General features: G+C 42.9%; 1 protein-coding gene across 1 annotated transcript in view; it reads left to right on the top strand.

The window, feature by feature from the left end:
* LOC112671029 (beta-galactosidase-1-like protein 2) overlaps positions 1-16132 on the top strand; it is a 56775-nt gene that overhangs the window by 38420 nt on the left and 2223 nt on the right. Inside the window, exons 11-18 of the mRNA XM_049109449.1 lie at positions 2929-3028; positions 3487-3660; positions 4177-4257; positions 4909-5015; positions 11742-11888; positions 14025-14096; positions 14573-14660; positions 15532-15619. Coding sequence (XP_048965406.1) covers positions 2929-3028; positions 3487-3660; positions 4177-4257; positions 4909-5015; positions 11742-11888; positions 14025-14096; positions 14573-14660; positions 15532-15619 — 857 coding nt within the window. The remainder of the gene's footprint in view (positions 1-2928; positions 3029-3486; positions 3661-4176; positions 4258-4908; positions 5016-11741; positions 11889-14024; positions 14097-14572; positions 14661-15531; positions 15620-16132) is intronic.

Below are 16132 nucleotides of genomic sequence, written 5' to 3'. Positions count from 1 at the left end.
TGGCTCCTGGCTTGCCTTTTGTCTTTGGAGAGGGAAAATACGTTCTTCCAAATGGCCTCTGGGAAGGAGAGTGATCTCCCTGTGCAACCCTGGGCATCTCTTCTTTGTGGCTTATTGTGCGGTCCTGACCCTCTGGGCTCTTTCCCATTTTCTTCCTCTTCCTGACTTTGCTCTGTGCAAAGAGTCCTCTTCCCTTTGTGGTCACACAGCTGTCCTCTTCCCAATCCAAACTTCACATCTGCCACGTTCTCTCCCTCCAACTGTGCAGAGTGTTTCCTTAATTGTCACATCTTCTTTTTAGGTGTTCCAAATAGTTGAACATTGATCTGGCTGTTTTTGAAGGAGGAGGCAAGTTCAGGATGCCCCTACTACCCTACCATCTTACATCTGCCCCCTCCTTATGGCTATCAGATTTTTGAGCCAAAATCTTATAGGCTAGAAGGAAGTGGGATGGTATATTCAAAGTGCTAAAAGATAAAAACTGCCAACCCAGAATACCCTACCCAGCAAAAGTGTCCTTCAGAATAGAAGGGGAAGTGGACTTTGCCAGACAGACAAAGCTAAAGGAGTTCGGGGCATCTAAGTGGTGCAGTTAGGCATCTGCCTTCACCTCAGGTCATGATCCCAGTGTCTTGGGTTTGAGCCCTGTGGTGGCTTCTTGCTCAGCAGGGAGCCTGTTTCTCCCTCTCCCTCTGCCTGCCATTCCTTCTGCTTGTGCTAAATAAATAAATAAATAAATAAATAAATAAATAAATAAATTTATTGGAAAGCTAAAAAATTTCATCACAACAGACTAGCTTCACAAAAAATGTTGAAAGAAGATAAGCTGAAAGAAACAGTAAGCTAATTAGTAACAGGAAAAGCTAATTTGTAACAGGAAGACATATGAAAGTATAAAACTCACTGGTGAAGGTAAATGTATGGTTAAATTTAGAACACTCTAATGTCCTAGTAGGTAAATCAGTTTTAACTCTAGTATGAAGTTTAAAAGACAAAGGTATTAAAAATAATTGTCACTACAATAATTTTTTTAATGATACACAAGGTAAAATTATAAATTGTGACATCAGAAATATAAAATGTAAGGATAGGGTTAAAAATGTAGAGTATGTGTTTGAAGTTAACCAACCTGTTACTAGTAGAATAGGTTGCTATCAATATGGGATGTTTTATGTAAGCCTCATGGTAACCAGAAAACAAAATCCTGTGGTAGATATACAAAAGTTAAAGAAAGGAATCAAAACATACCAATACAGAAAAATCACCAAACCACAAAGGAACACATTAAGAGAGGAACAACAAGGAAGGAATTACAAACAACCAGAAAAGCATTAACATAATACCTACCAATATTACACTAAATGTAAAATGGACTAAATCCTCTAATCAAAAGACATAGAATGGCTAAATAGTTTTTTTTTTTTAAGATTTTATTTATTCATGAGATACACAGAGGGTGAGAGAGGCAGAGACAGGCAGAGGGAGAAGCAGGCTCCATGCGGGGAGCCTGATGTGGGACTCGATCCTGGGTCTCCAGGATCAGGCCCTGGGTCGAAGGCAGGTGCTAAACCGCTGCGCCACCCAGGGATCCCCACTAAATAGGTTAAAAAAAAAAAAAGAACCAACCATCTGTTGGCAACAAGAAACTCACGTCAGCCTTGAGGACACACACAGACTGAAATCAAAGGATGGAAAAAGATATTCCATGAAGATAGAAGCCAAAACAAATCGGATCGGTAGCTATACTTATATCAGATAAAATACACTAAGACAAACTGTATCAACAGTCAGGAGATAACAAATGCTGGCAAGGATGTGGAGAAAAGAAAACCCTTGTATACTGTTGGTGGAGACGTAAACTGGTAAAAACCATTATGGAAAACACTGTAGAGGTTCATAAATTAAAAATAGAACTGCCGTATGATTTAGAAGTCTTGCTTCTGGGTATGTATGCAAAGGGAATGAAATAATTATCCTGAAGAGAGATCTGTACTTCTATGTTCATAGCCACATTATTTATAATAGCCAAGGTATGGAGACAGCCTAAGTGTGTGATAATGGATAAATACATAAAGAAAATGTGATTTTTATAAGTTTATGTATTTCGATGATGTATATGTCCATAAATGTGATTGTTTTATTTGTATATGTAGTATTCCATAGTGTGTGTGTGTGTGTGTGTGTGTGTGTACATAATGAAATCTTGCCATTTGCAACACTATGGGTAGATCTAGGGGGTATAATGCTAAGTGAAATAAGTCAGAGAAGGACAAATACCATATGATGTCTCTCAGGTGGAGTTTAAGAAACAAAATAAATGAACAAACAAAAAAAGAGATCAAGAACGGACTCTTAAAGACCAGTATGTTAAACCTATAGTTGCCAGGGGGGAGGTGACGGAGGTTGGGTGAAATAGGTGAAGGGAATTAAGCACACAGGATGAGCAGTGAGAAATCTATGGAATTTTTGATCATTATATTGTACACCTGAAACTAATAGAACATTTAATTATACTTTAATAAAAACAAAACACAATTATGGGAATTGAGAATTCTTATTTAATGGGATTTAACATTTTTAGTATTTGTTTGTTGATCATTTTTAGTGCTTCTCCTGGGCCAGGCAATTTTTACTAGGCCTCTAATCTGGTCCCTGAAGGGAATGAAGAGATCCTTTGTTCCAGAAAGGGATATGTTGCTTTGGTAATTGATTTTACCAAAGCCTGAGGGAGAAGTCCATTGAAACCCCAAGAGGACCAGGGAAATGCCCTGAGAAAAGAGAGTAGAACTCAGGGTGTGTGAGCCGTGGGGGGATGCTCTGAGCCGTAAAGGGAGTTTGTGAGGACTGGGCCTCGCAGGTCCCTACTAAGCAATTCAAGGCTTTTAAACTGTAGCAGACTTGACTAAATGGACACTTCATTTTTCTCAGGGTCGGAGCCCCATACTGATGATGGTGTACACAGCAAGATCTTTGGATGGATGGGGCACTGCCCCCCATTTTGCAGATTCACATAGTGAGTACTTCTTAGGTCCTTTCTCAGGAGAATAGAGACACAGATGGCACTGGTCTGCACTTGAGATTCAGGGCACAAGGCTGAAGCTCCCCCGCCCCGGGGTCATTGGGTCATTGTAATTGCAATGGAAATTTGAGCAGTGTTTCCACTCTGATTGTATTAAAGTGATTACATTGTTCTGACAGGGTAATTCAATGAAAGTGCGTTGGGTGGAAGTCGAGTGTTCCCTGGTCCCAGATTAGCTTCCATGTCCTTCCAGGAGAGTTGACAAATACTATTAAAATGTGTTTTGAAGGTAAATATTCCCAACACCACGATTTTAGTTACTCATTGTGAGAAGCTACTAAGTACTTCAGGGACACTGAAGTACTTAGACATATATTTACCTAAGACTAAGATGCATAAACAAATGTGTGATACGTGCAGTTTGAACAGCCCACAAAGGGCTATTAATGTTCCCAAATTTTAACTTTCTCTCCCATTTATCCTTTTCCTCCTACCTACGTGCAGTGTTAAAGAAGAGGTACGTGAAATGTTCAATGCTAGTTTCTCCCTCAACTTCTATATGTTCCATGGTGGCACCAACTTCGGCTTCATGGGTGGATCTGCATCTTTGGATAATTACCTCCCTATGATCACGAGCTATGGCAAGTACTTGTGCCCCGCAGCTATCTCCAACCTAGGCCACCCCACCATTTGAGATTGGAGCCTCTTCGGGTGGGTCTCTGGGAGCAATCTCCAGGACTGGAGCAGGGAGGGAGGAAAGGAGTAAGGGAAGGAGGGAAGAAGGGAGAGAGGGAAGGAAGGTGGGAAGGAAGGGAAGGGAAGGGAAGGGAAGAAGAGAAGGGAAGGGAAGGAAGTTTAATTAGAAATTAAATAAAAAAAGAGAAACCACTGGATTGGAGTAGCCTTGGGCTCTCAGCCGGACTTACTCAATATCCAGGGACTGGGGTTATTGGCCTTCAGGTGAAAGCCCTGGGAGGTATGGCAGGTGTCTCCTGGTTTGGACTAATTGGGACACGGTATTTTCTTATCTAATGCCAAAAATTTTCCTTGCAAAGCTGTTTTAAGGATCTTTTTGCTTTGTACTGAGCTCTCATGTCTTCCTTTGCTGCAGTTGGAACTTTCTTAGGGAAAATGACAGATTTCTTTATATTTTTCAGACTACGGGGCACTGCTGACAGAGAACGGAGAATATACTCCTGAGTACTTCTCGTATCAAGACTTTTTTAGCTTTTCTTTGGGTACCTACAGCAACCTCTCTGAATAATAACTCAGCCTCTCAACTGGTCTGTTATCCTGTGAAGAGGGGATTGATGGAATGGATAAGGATGGACTTTTGGGGAGATATCCAGTTTATTCCAGTTTATTTTACCATTAGGCCATGGGGGTTCACATATGCACAGAATACAGGACTCAGCCTCTAGTTACTCAGCATCTAGGGCCATGTTGCTTACTTGGCTGTGCATCGGAATCCTCTCTGGAACTTGTAGGGCCCATCCCAGCACTGTTATTTATTTATTTATTTTTTCCGGCACTGTTAGATAAGTATGTCTTGTTTGAGATGGGGAAGAAGGACAGAACCTGAGCATTCATATTTTCCCGTTGGACTTTAGGAGAGTCTAACGAGCGGGCTGGGTTGAGCACTCTTGGTCCAGCTGTGGTATTGATGTGCCACGTCCTCTTCCCAGACAGCACGACATCCTGCCTCAGAGCCTATAAATATGAAAGAATCCCACTCAGTTACTGCCTACCTTACGATTCTTCCCAGAGTTGGGAAAGCAGTACTGTGACTGACTGGATCCCTCATTCATGGTGGTTTGGGGGTAGCAGAGTATGTGGTGGCCTTGAATGGGGATCTCAGAATGGTCCAATCTTCTGTTTCTTAATTGCAGGAATTCCCAAGCATCCCCAACCAGATTCTATACCTAAGGCTACATATAAGTCAGTGATAACACCATACTACATTTCCCTGTGGGATGTCATGCCCTACTTGGAGGAGGTAAGCATTTTCTGGGTGTAAAAGCATGGGATAGCCTTTGGACAGACAAGGGAGGAGGGAAAATATTAGCTCAAAGAATAGGGAGTAAATTATTGGGGAAGTAAAAAGCAATTCTTAGTAGTTTTAATTTCTTCTCCTAAGTTTTGTTTGTTTGTTTTAGTGTCATTTATTTTAGGTGTAACTTTTAAGAGAAGCACATAGTTGGAATTTGGTTTTAGGTACAAAATGAAATTTATCTTTCAAAAGAGAAATTACCCTGTTAATGATCTAGAATTATATCCGACTTAAACATTGTTCCATCATTTTAATCGAGGTTTGCACAATGCTTCCTTCTTTTTGTGAATGAACTGTATTTTCTTTCCTTTAATTTCTCTATTTTATTTTATTTATTTTATTTTTTTAATTGTTTTTAATTTCTCTATTTTAGAAGCAACATTTACTATATTCAGTGCTAACTAGTGATTGCTTTTAGGGTTGTTTTTGTTTTGTTTTGGGGTTTAAAATTAGTTTCAGAGGTAGAACTTAGTGATTCATCAGTTGCATGTAACACCCCATGCTCATTATGTCACGTGCCCTCCTCAATGCCCATCAGCCAGTTACCCCAACCTCGCACCCACCTCCCCTCCAGAGACCCTGTTTGTTTCCTAGAGTTCAGTGTCTCTTATGGTTTGTCTCCCTCTCTGAATTCATCTTATTTTATTTTTTCTTCCCTTCCCTTATGCTCATCTGTTTTGTTTCTTATATTCCACATATGAGTGAAATCATATAGTATTTGTCTTTCTCTAAATGACTTATTTTACTTAGCATAATACCCTCTAGTTCCATCCATGTCATTGCAAATGGCAAGATTTCATTCTTTTTGATGGCTTGGTAATATTCCATTTCAAATATGTGTATATATATACACACACACACATACATACATACACACCACCTCTTCTTTATTTTTTTATTTTTTTACCACCTTTTTTTAAATCATTCATTTGTCGATGGACATCTGAGCCCCTTCCATAGTTTGGCTATTGTAGACGTTGGGGTACAGGTGCCCCTTTGAATCACTATGTTTGTATCCTTTGGATAAATACCTAGTACTACAATTGCTGGGTGGTAGGGTAGCTCTATTTTTAACGTTTTGAGGAGAAAATAGCTACATTGTTTTCCAGGGTGGCTGCACCAGTTTGCATTCCCACCAACAATGTAAGAGGGTTCCCTTCTCCACTTCCTTGCCAACATTTGTTGTTATCGGACTTGTTAATTTTAGCCATTATGATAGATGTGAGGAGGTATCTCATTGTGGTTTTGATTTATATTTCCTTGACAATGAGTGATGTTGAACATTTTTTCATGTGTCTGTTGGCTATGTTATGTATTCTTTGGAGAAATGTCTGTTCATGTCTTCTGCCCATTTCTTGACTGGTTATTTGTGTTTTTGGGTGTTGAGTTTGATAAGTTCTTTATAGATCTTAGATACTAGCCATTTATCTGATAAGATGTTTGCAAATATCTTCTCCATTCCATAGGTTTTACAATTCAGAATAAGACACCCAGAACCAATTCAGGAATATTCAGAAAATTTAAATGTAAAGAAACAGTGTAAATGTTGCAGGATACTGGGAAAATTTCCTTTCAATAGCATAACCAAGAAGAGATCCCTCCCTTCTGAAGATGGTTAGAATGAAGATCTAGGGTAATGATCTTTAAACTTTTGGTTTAGTAGAGGGACTCTCTTCAAACTCACTGCAGTGTTCAGTACATAAAGCACGCACTGGTTAATCAGGGGTGGCGGTTCTGACTCTGTACTTGAATCCTAAGGGTCAGTCATCCTTTCTCTAGGGGGGTACATATTAGGATGGCTCACATGCCACTTCTGACTTACCTGTAGGGTTTAAAGGGACATAGTTTGAAAACCATTTGCATATAGGAAAACCTGTGTAGCCATTCACACAATACTTAGTAAACAATCTTTGGGGAACTGTATTATCAAGATGCTGTTTTGGGGGAACTTCCAGTCTAATACAGAGGAGAGGTGAGTAGAGATTAGGGGTTGTAGGTCCCATGATAGAGGAATGAAGGCAGCACAGCATTGTCAAGGGAACATAGTATTCTGTTGTGCATAAACTCTGGAGCCAAGACTGGGATTGAATCTTTGCTCCAGTATTTACCCTGGGGTGATCATTTAACCTCATTGTAAGTTTCCCTACTGGAAAATAAGGCAAATAATTGCACTTACTTCATAGGACTGTGGTGTGGATTAAGCAGCTAATATTTGAACGTGACCTGTAGTAAGTGCTGAGCATGTGCTAGCTGCTGTGTTATTATTTAGAGAGATGTTCAGCATGCTGGACAGTCACAGGATCCAATATTATATCCCAATTGAGGTGATTTTGAGATCCAAAGGATTGAATAGGAGCTTAATGAGATGAATAGTAGGGTAGAATGGGGGAGGGAAAGGAATTTGAAGCATAGTGGAAACCATTTGTAAAGACATGGAAAGAAATGCATGTTTAGGGAATTGCAAATAGGATGAATGAAAAGTGTTTGTAAAGGAGTGCCAAGTAAGGGACTGGGCACCCCACATTGGAGCGTCTTGTGGTTTTAAATGTTTTCTTATGGAATTTTGAAGACATGAATAAGTGGCAGTGAGAAAAGTAGTGAACCCCTATGTGCTCAACATGCACCTCAACCTTATTAATATGTGGCTAAACTGTTTCATTTATATCCATATTCCTTTTCCTCTACTATTTTTAAGATTAATTTAAAGCAGATCCTAGATATCATATAATTTCAACTATAATTAAACATGTATCTGAAAAGATAAAAACTCTTTTAAAAATACAACTACAAAATCATTATCATTCTTGATGATGATGGTGATAGTAGTAATAATCCCTAAAAGTCAGTGATTTCCTGGGAAATATTTAGTAACAGGGTCTCTAGAGGGAAAAACTCTGATTAGTAGTGTTTGCCAAATCCTGTGGTGTAAATATTCCCACTATGGCTAATTTCAAGACTCTGGCATGACAATACTGCATACAGAATTAAAATACAGGGTTGGGTAGAAATGTGCGCAGTTGTCACTCATGAGCTGGTACAGACTGGCTGGAGCACCCCACCACTGAAAATCATAAAATTTCCAGTGTTCAGATTTTCCCAATTATCTCATAACATTTTTTTTGCATTGGTTTGTTAATATCAGGACCCCACTGAGGTCAGCCACACATTGCATTTAATTGATACGTGTCTTAAATCTCTTTTCATCGAAAGATGTCTTTTCTTTTTATTACATTTATTTGTTGAAGAGCAAGATTATTTGTACTATAGAATTCCCTACATTCTGGGTTTTGCTAATTAGATCCCCATGTATCTGGGAACATGTCTTTATACTCCTCACATTTTTAGTAAACTGGTCTAGATGCTTGATGAAATTTGAGTTAGGTGCTTTTTAAAAAAATTTTTTGCAAGTATACTTCATAGGTGATGCTGTTATATTTTTATGCATCATATCCCAGGCACGTAATGGCTAGTCATTTCTGTTTTCATAAGTGACCAGTGGGTTCAGGAGTAGTTAGCCCTGTCTATCCACAAACAAGTTTCCCATCAGCCTTTTACCTAATGGTTTTAGCAGTCATTGACAATTATTAACTTTATCCGATATTTCATTAAGGCTTTCAAAATAGTGTAATTCTTTTTAAAGATTTATTTATTCGAGAGAGAGAGCAAGAGAGTGGTTGAGTGAGACACAGACGGGGAAGGAGAGGGAGAAGCAGACTTCCCTCTGAGCAGAGAGCCTGATATGGGGCTCGATCCAGGATCCTGGGATCATGACCTGGGCCCAAGGCAGATGCTTAACCAACTGAGCCACCCACGTGCCCCAAAATAATATTATTCTAATTTAGTCATTTATTCTGCATTTATACACTTGAATTCCTCTATGTAGAAAAACTTTTCTTCATGAATTATCTCGTTACCTTAATGTACAGTTTGTAAAGAAAAGTTAGGACAGAAGTTCAAGATTTTCTCTTATCAAATAATAGATTTATTCCTGGATATCCTCCAAAAGTGGTCAGTGAGGAGATCCCTGGGTGGCTCAGTGGTTTAGCGCCCGCCTTCGGCCCAGGGTGTGATCCTGGGGTCCCGGGATCGAGTCCCGCGTCGGGCTCCTTGCATGGACCCTGCTTCTCCCTTTGCCTGTGTCTCTGCCTCTTTCTCTCTCTCTGTGTCTTTCATGAATAAATAAATTTTTTTAAAAAGTGATTGATGAAGTTATTTTGCTCTTGTTTTTATTTGATTATAAACTCACAATTTAAAATTTTTAATTTTCAATTGAAGTATACTTGACATATAATATTATATAAGTTTCAGGTGTACAAGATTCTGATTTGAAAATGGTAGACAGTACAAAATGCTCAGCACAGTGAGTACAGTCACTGTCTGTCACCATACAAGGTTATTACAGAATTGCTGACTATATTCCCTATGCTGTACTCTTTATCCCTGTGACTTATTTATTTTATACTTGGAATTTAATACCTCTTAATGGCCTTCACCTATTTTCCTCAGGCCCTCCACCCCCTGCCATCTGGCAACCACCAATTTTTTCTCTATATTTATGAATCTGTCTCTGTTTGTTAGCTTATTTTTTTTTCAGATTCCAGATATAAGTGAAATCACATGGTATTTGTTTTTCTCGTATTATTTCACTTAGCATAATACTCTCTAGGTCCATCTATATTGTTGTGAATGTAAGATTTTATTCTTTTTATGGCTGAGTACTATCTATCTATCCCCCACATCTTCTTTAGTCATTCGTCTGTCAGTGACTACTTATGTTGCTTCCATATCTTAACTATTGTAAGTAACTTTACAGTAAACATAGGGGTACATATATTTTTCAAAGTAGTGTTTTTGTTTCCTTCAGGTCAGTGGTGGAATTATTGGGTCATATGGTAGTTCTATTTTTAATTTTTTGATGAGCTGCTCTACTGTTTTCCACAGTGGCTGCCCCAAATTACATTTCCACTAACAGTACATGAGGGTTCCTTTTTCACCACATCCTCATCAATACGCATCCTCTGCCCATTTTTAAATTGAATTATATGTTTTTTTGATGATGATTATACAGGTTCTTTACGTATTTTGGATGTTAGGCCCTTATCAGATAGATCATTTGCAAATACTTTCTCCCAATCAGTAGGTTGCCTTCTCATTTTGTTGAGGGTTTCCTTTTCTATGCAGAAGCTTTTTAGTTTACTTTTCCTTTTGCTTCCCTTGCCTGGGGAGACAGACCCAGAGAAATATTGCTAAGGCTGATGTCCAAGAGTTTACAACCTATATTTTCTTTTAGGAGTATTATAGTTTCAGGTCTTACATTTAGGTATTTAATTAAACATTTTGAGTTTATTTTTGTGTATAGTATAAGATAATGGTCCAGGGGCGCCTGGGTGACTCAGTGGCTGAGCATCTGCCTTTGGCTCAGGTCATGATCCTGGAGTCCCTGGGATCGAGCCTGCTTCTCCCTCTGCCTATGTCTCTGCTTCTCTCTCTCTCTCTCTCTCTCTCTCTCTCTCTCTGTCTCATGAATAAATAAATAAAATCTTTAAAAATAAATAATAAACAAACCTTTTTGAAAACCCATTAAACATGTGTTGAACCTATTGTCGTCATTCCTTTTGATATTCCAATTGTCTCATTTCCTTTAAGTTGGCTCCTGTGTCTTGACATGAGTTCAATAGCTTTTGATACCTTCTTTGCTTTTTGATCCTCCAGGATATCTCAAGCTGTGTAGCCCCACAGATTTGGAATCATGTATTTCTCCAAGGCAGTTTGAAAGGCCATGTTTTTATGCTAAGAAATTTGAACATTTCCCTGAAAGTTGTGGGAAGCTATTTTAAAGCATGGCTTGGAAATCAGATGGACCAGCTTTGCATTTCAGAAAGATTTCTTTGGTAGCTGTATGGGGGGTAGAATAGAGTGGGACCATGCTAGAACACTGAAAATGAGTAGAAATCTACTGAAGTTGAGCTCAGATAACGGGAGTGAAGACGGGTTAGTGACTGGTTGATGGGGGATATTGGTTGACAGGAGGAAGAGGGAGAAACATTGTCTATGCTTTTTACCTTTTTGACTGAATGGTTGGTGTTGCTTTTTGGAAAGGGAAAAGAGTAGGATGGGAAAGTATGGTCAATTGGAGGTACGGCATTGGAATCATCTTGGGATCTTTGGAAGGAGAAGTCTAACAGACAGTTAACAGATACCGAGTGCTTTAGGTCAGTGTGAGATGAGCAGATTCATGAATAGCCACAGTCAGACCTTGGATTAGGATGATTTCTCTTAGTCTGTGAAGGAACAAGAAGAGAAGACCAAGGCTAGATGGAATCTGGCACGCCCGGGATGGAGTTCCTGCGTCTAGTCCAGGCTCTAGCATGACTTGATGAGCAAGTTAGCAGATCATTCCCTTTCCTTGATTTCAGCTTTTCCATCTGAAAAAGCAAAGTACATTAGTGGGTAGCACTTGCAGAGAAACACAAAGTCGGTTTGGAAAACAGGAAAGGGCATTTGTAAGTGACACTTAAGCATGCCTATCATTACATATTCCCTTTTCATACTCCTGTCCTCAAGACTCTTGGTGCAATTCCTTTGGAGAAGCGGGCTTTGGGTGCAAGTTTCTGAAGTTTTTCTCTCTAGCCTGAACGTGCAGCCCGGTTTTTGTTCCTGTTTCTGCCGCAGCCCATCAGCTCTGTCAAGCCGATCTGCATGGAAAAGCTGTCCGTGAACCAGGGGAGTGGTCAGTCCTCTGGATATGTTCTTTATGAGACTATGATCATCTCTGGTGGCCTCCTTACCACAAAGGGTCATCTTCAAGACCGAGGTCAGGTAGGGCACAACGGATGGGCCCCGGTGGCACTCCTCTGCGAGTGGAACCCCGTGCTGTTGCTGAAGGGAGTGTCTCAGTGGTAGTCAAATATTTTCCACTTTCAAAGAATCATCAGTGTTTCTTACCCTATGTCCCTTCAGTGAAATGTTTGATCTGTAGGCTACCGAGGTGTGTAGCCATTCCCGGGGAGCCACCGGGTACCCCCGGAGCCCTTGGGAGTTGGTGGAGTTCTTTAAAGGAGACCGGGCGGAGCTTCGGAAGTGCCTGTGCGGTCTGCAGCATCCCTGCGTTCACACGTCCCCTTCCAGTGGGCTGAGCTCTCATTTAATTCTCAACCCCCCCCTCAGATGTGCAGACGGAGGAGAAGCCTCAGAGAAGGGAAATGCCTCCCTGAGGGTATTTGACTGAGAGCAGCAGAGCCAAGGGTAACGGTCACCATCCGACTCCAAGCTGGGAGCTGGCGGGTTCCTCGGGTCCCAGACAGACCCTGCTCTTGCCCCCACTGCAGCGTCCGTGTCACCTTCTTCCTGAGTTTCAGGTCCCCTGCCCGAGCCTCCAGGCCTCCTCGGCCTCCCCGGGCTGCACACCCAGGTCCCTGGTTTGCTGAACATTCCTCTTCACTTAAACACGTTCTACTCGCTTCTCACACTCATCTCCTCTAAAACCAAGCTCATTAGTTCCTAAATAGAGCTCATCTTATGCCCCTCACATCAGCTCCTGGACTTGCAGCCCCACCACCCCGGGGGGCACCGCTCCCCTCCCCTCCCTCCAGCCCTGTCCTGGGCCCTGTGTGCCCCGTGCGTGCCGCTGGGCCTCACCAGCACCTCTGGGTCTTGCCCCTGCTCTTAGGCCCCCCAAACCGAGCCCCCTGTTTCAGAGCCACCGTGCCCCTCCTCCTCGCTGCACCCCCCTCGCCGTGCCCCCAGTTTCCCTCCCAAGGAAGGAAAATTCTTAGCAAGCCGGCCCCCCTGCCTGCAGCCTTCTGTTGATTTTTCCTAGTCACCTGTCGTCAGGTTGGCGACCAGCTTGGACCCTGCTGCGGATCAGGACTTGCCGCTCCCTTCTCTGCGCCTCTGTGACGTTCCATCCACAGCTCGTAGTAGCTCCCGGGGAGCGTCCTAGTAATTTCTTGGTGTTACTCTCTGAGCTCCTCAAAGGCTGGAGTTGCGCTTTAAGCTTGGTGACCCCTTGACCAAACCATTCAGTGGGTGTTCAATAAATAGAGAGTATGTAAACCTTGTAATTAGACTCTAAATAGGTTACAATGCGAATTCTGTATGGTATCAATATTTGTGTTTTTAATATCTGTGGATTTCAATTTTTATAGTTTCCTGGTCAAATTTCATTTGAAAATTATAACCTGACTCAAATAACCTAAGGGGCAAATTTGTATCCTTCTGTGGCCCTGCATGGCTATACCTGATATAATAGGTAACAGAATAGGGAAGGATTTACATCCAAGTTATTCTTAAAATGGGAAATAGAGATGCCCTGTGGCTCAGCGGTTGAGCATCTGCCTTGGGCCCAGGCCATGACCCTGGGGTCCCCGGATCAAGTCCCATGTCGGGTTCCCTGCATGGAGCCTGCTTCTCCCTCTGCCCCTCTCTCTGTGTCTCTGTGTCTCTCGTGAATAAATAAATAAAATCTTTAAGAGAGAGAGAGAAATAACAGTGGTAGCAGACTCTTCAGAGAAGAGCCAGGAGAAACCTGGAAGATTGGATCCATTATGGAAGTGAACCCATGCGGGCGAGGCAGACAGATGCCTCCCGTGCCTGGAGCCCTGTCTTCCCTACGGCCGTCACTTCTTTCACAATATCCATCCCTTACCTACCTTCCTTTGTCCTCATTCCCTGCAGGTCTCTTCAATTATTCTTTCCCTTCTTGCCCTGTGGTGCAGCCAGGCCCAGATTTGGTATATTTGGCATCAGGACGTCCTTCTCTGAACTTTGCCTCCTACATCTCGTGACTGTACTGCTTTGAATGTGTTGTGTCTTTGTGGACGCATAGTCAGCTCGTAATATTCCGGGAGACAGAGTTAATCATTCCCCTGAACCTGCCATTTCTTTGCTTTCCCAAGGACCATTTTATCCCTTTCCTTCTGAGGACCTAATGGCACACTCCTCTTTCTTTGGCAGGTGTTTGTGGATGACATTTATATAGGAATCCTGGACCATTCCACTAATCATCTGACCATTCCCACAAAAATGGTATATGATCCAGGGTTAACGAACTAATACCCCAGCGCCCAGGTTCAATTGTAAGCGGGGCCTGGCCCTGTGATAGCTTATTTTCTCCTCCGCTGTTCTTTGGAATGTTCCTTGCATGAGAACCCAACAGGGGTGCAGGAGAGCCGTTTCTAAAGTATAGGTGTATATGCTTTGGGTGAGCAGAACTCCAACGTGTTGGATATTTGCTGCTCAGAAAACTCTGAGCAGGTTGGTCACCAGCCTCAGTAATGTCTTGTGAAATGTTCGAGTGACTTTTCTAAAAGGCCTAGTAAGGGGGTGGGGGTGAGGGTGGGGTGAGTAGGAAGAGCAGGAGCCCAAGGGTTTACCTGGCCCGAGCTGGAGGCCTGCTGTCTGTCAGTCACCCTGACCACAACCTCATCAGAGTGCAGAGGAGACTTAAGAGGTCTGCAGAAAAGTCCCAGCGTTACCCACTCTGGCGGGTCTGTCTTGGACAGGTCTACAAGAATAACCCAACGCTGCGGATCCTGGTGGAGAATCAAGGCCGCCTTGCCTATGGGCAGAACATCAACAAGGAGAGAAAAGGTGGGATCCCTGGGTGGCTCAGCAGTTTAGTGCTGCCTTCGGCCCGGGGCGTGATCCTGGGGTCCCGGGATCGAGTCCCACGTCGGGCTCCCCGCATGGAGCCTGCTTCTCCCTCTGCCTGGGCCTCTGCCTCTCTCTCTCTCTCTCTCTCTCTGTGCTTCTCATGAATAAATAAATAAAATCTTTAAAAAAAAAAAAAAAAAGGAGAGAAAAGGTGGGCTCCCTTTCTTCCAAGGGTGGAGAAGCTTGAGACCTCGAGGCACTGAATTCCTGTTGCTCCTAACCAGGCTGCAGACAGTCATGGCCCGGTCCATGGCTTGGCAGACAGCAGGGTCCCTTGGCGAGCGAGACAGCTGTATGTAGAGACTATGAGGAAGTCTTGCTTTGATGGGAAAGGATGATGGTGCCTTCCCTCAAGGGTGTTCTCTAATTTCCAAGCCAGAGCACTGCCTTTCTCTTCCAAGGGGTTTGAAGAAAGCTGCAGGAGAAGCTGGTTAGAATCCCTCCCTGGGAACTTTGATTTTTCCTTCTCTGGAGCTCAGTGCCTGCATCCTGGGCTCCCCCGGGCTCCTGGGCACAGAGTCACTCATACCTTCCCTCCGCTGCTCCAAGTGTTCTGACTGCTGTGCGGGCCGCACCCGGCAGGAAGTGTGGTGACTTCTGCATGGTTAACGGGGGACGTGCCGGCCCACTCGAAGGGTGCATGCGGGTAGCAGATGGAGGACCTTATGGAAGACCTTGCAGAAACCTTCCGCCCGATGAGGCCAGGAATGCATCCTCCTTCGGGGGAACCTTGGCCACAGCCTTTTGACATCTCTGCGTTCCCATCCCTGCTTGCCTTCTTCATGTTCCCTTTATTCCCCCCCTACAGGTTTAATTGGCGATATCTATCTGAACAATTCTCCTTTAAGAAAATTTAAAATCTACAGCCTGGATATGAAAACTAAATTTCTACGAAGGTGGGTGCCAGACCATTGAGTCCAGGCTCTTGATCAAAGATGGTTCCCGGGATCCCTGGGTGGCGCAGCGGTTTGGCGCCTGCCTTTGGCCCAGGGCGCGATCCTGGAGACCCGGGATCGAATCCCACGTCGGGCTCCCTGCATGGAGTCTGCTTCTCCCTCTGCCTGTGTCTCTCTGCCTCTCTCTCTTTCTCTCTCTGTGACTATCATAAATAAAAAAAAAAAAAAAAAAAAAAAAAAGATGGTTCCCATTTACAGATGGAAAGAAGCTCGGAGGCCACGCAGACTAACCCCCTTAGTTTTCAGATAAGAGAGGCAAGATCCGTAGTGTTGAAGGAAATAACCCCGAGTTTCGTAGTTGCTGGGACAGAGTAGGGACCATGCCCTCGTTCGTCCAGCCCCTGGCCTGCTGGTTTTGCTTTTCTTCCCTCTTGCATCGTGCCCCCTAGAGATGTGTTCCTGTGCTATCAGAGGGATGCTAGGCTTGGGCAAAAGGGGGGCTTACCTCAAAAG

Source organism: Canis lupus, chromosome 5, assembly GCF_003254725.2.
Source record: "Canis lupus dingo isolate Sandy chromosome 5, ASM325472v2, whole genome shotgun sequence".
NCBI lineage: Eukaryota > Metazoa > Chordata > Mammalia > Carnivora > Canidae > Canis > Canis lupus.
Note: the sequence above shows the minus strand (reverse complement) of the source record. Positions and strands in the feature narration are given on the sequence as shown.